Source organism: Hemibagrus wyckioides, linkage group LG03 (assembly GCF_019097595.1).
Source record: "Hemibagrus wyckioides isolate EC202008001 linkage group LG03, SWU_Hwy_1.0, whole genome shotgun sequence".
NCBI classification, from domain to species: domain Eukaryota; kingdom Metazoa; phylum Chordata; class Actinopteri; order Siluriformes; family Bagridae; genus Hemibagrus; species Hemibagrus wyckioides.
The window spans coordinates 33,722,646-33,724,905 of record NC_080712.1 but is presented as its reverse complement, the minus strand read 5'-3'; the positions used below and the strand labels follow the sequence as shown (position 1 = coordinate 33,724,905).

The window sequence follows — 2,260 nt, the reverse complement described above, 5'->3', positions numbered from 1 at the left end:
CAGACGGAGTGTCGTGGAAATCTCCCGGAGACGGAACATGATCTACACGCTTGGAAACACGAGCTGAACGCCAGGATTAGAGCCGAGAACCGCCGTCCAAAGCAAAGACACGGGAATCCAAATAAATAATGAGATGAAGAAAATTCCCCTGCATTCTCCTCATACCTGTACACACACACACACACACACACACAGAAAATGTTTCAGCTGAGATCATTTCCATGCTTGTTATGTTTGCAGATCACATCCATTCAGAAACATGGATTCTTCTGTGTGTGTGTGTGTGTGTGTGGTTGTTTCTATGCCACCACCTACATCCCCCACCCCCCTACACACACACACCAATAACATCATCACTGTGTCTCAAGTGGAGCGTCTGAGGTGAGAAGCTTAAGCATTAGCACCTTGTGTATCAGGTGTGTGTGTGTGTGTGTGTGCTCACACACCTGGTGTTCTTGCTGTCATTTTGACATAAACACACTTGCTACCTTTAGGTGTGTGATTACTGAGTGTTGTGTATGTGTGTGTGTGTGTGAAACAAGTAGTTTATATATAGAAGGGTGCTGGACAGGCCACACCCCCACATGGCCATCACGTCCACATATGCACTAAAAGAAGGATCACCTGATGCTCTGCTGCTTGTAGCGAAGGATGATGAGGGAGAGGTGGGAACATTCCGGCAACGCTCGCTCGCTTCATCTCTAAAGTCTAACATTTAAAGCACACACTTCATTTCTTTCACTAAAATATTCCTTTAATCTACAAAATTAAGACACGCTTTGATCCTGCGAGCTCTCACACAGAAGAAGGAGGACGAGACAAAAGAGGAAGAGGAGGAGGAGGTGGGGGGCAGGAGGAGGAAGAGTAGAAGGAGGAGAAGGAGGAGAAAGAGGAAGAGGAGGAAGAGAAGCAGGAGGAGGAGGAGTAGAAAGAGGAGGAGGAAGAGGAAGAAGAGGAGCAGGAGGAGGAAGAGGAGAAGGAAGAGGAGGAGAAGGAGTATGAGGAGGAGTGGGAGGAAGAACAGAAGGAGGAGCAGGAGGAGGAAGAGGAGGAGGAGAAACAGGAGGAGTGGGAGGAGGAACAGCAGGAGGAGGAAATGGAGGTGGAGGGCACATTAATAAAGGGACTTTAATAATAATAATAATAATAATAATAATAATAATAATAATAATAATGAGAAGGCTGTGTGTGTATAAAGGAGGAGATGAAGGACATGAAGAACATGAAGAAGAACACAGTGTTTAAAAGCTTCTTATCATCTAATAAACTGCTCTGAGGATCTGTGACTCATAAATAATGTGTGCAGGGTGGAGGATGTGGCTGTGGAACAGGGGCGTGGTTCTGAGCTGTGTTGCTTTCCTCACAGTGCGTTCTTCATCCTGCTGGACGGACGACGTCCTTTATCCAGCATATGCCAAATCCACCAGCCCATCCATCTGCCTGGCATCCGTCCTCTCTGCGTGGGGCACCACCACGTCACCCATCACATCACCCACCATGGGAAGAGGAGGAGGAAGAGGAGGAGGAAGAGGACACATACACATCACCCACAACGTTACCACGCTCTTCTGGAGCAGAGCCAGACCTCCAGCAGTCGCCGGAGAGCCACCACACACACCTGACTGAGGAACACACGCTAATCACGCTAACTGCGCTAATCATGCCGCATTCCTCTGACAACAACGGTGAGAAAAACAGTGAAAATCATCATCGTCGAAACAAGAAGAGGAAGATTAGGCTCCGCCCATTTTAACACCCTGACATTGCATTGAAAGGTTATATTAGAAAGTTATTCTGAATGTTTTAATTCAAACGATGAGAACAGAGTGAGAGAGCGTCCTGAGAAACGTAACCATAGCAACAGGCATAACCATAGCAACAGGCGGTACACCAGCAGTCTGTGGATATGTTCAGAAACATCACTAAATAAAAATAATACACTGTTATATTCTGATCATAGTGTTAGTTACAGAACACACACACACACACACACACAATCGTACACATAAACAAACATATACAAACACACACACACATATAGACACAGACACATAAACAAACATACACACACACAGACACACAAACACACACACACACACACACATAGACACATAAACACATACACATACAAACACACACATAGACACATAAACAAACATACACACACACAGACACACAAACACACACACACACACACACACACACAGACACATAAACAAACACATACACATACAAACACACACATAAACATACACACACA

At 45.4% G+C, this 2,260-nt stretch overlaps 1 protein-coding gene across 1 annotated transcript in view; it reads left to right on the top strand.

Moving 5' to 3' along the window:
• Positions 1-1,660: 1,660 nt before the first annotated feature.
• The window catches only part of LOC131349570 (uncharacterized), a 9,524-nt gene continuing 8,924 nt past the window's right edge, over positions 1,661-2,260 (top strand). The window contains exon 1 of the mRNA XM_058385282.1: positions 1,661-1,685. Coding sequence (XP_058241265.1) covers positions 1,661-1,685 — 25 coding nt within the window. The remainder of the gene's footprint in view (positions 1,686-2,260) is intronic.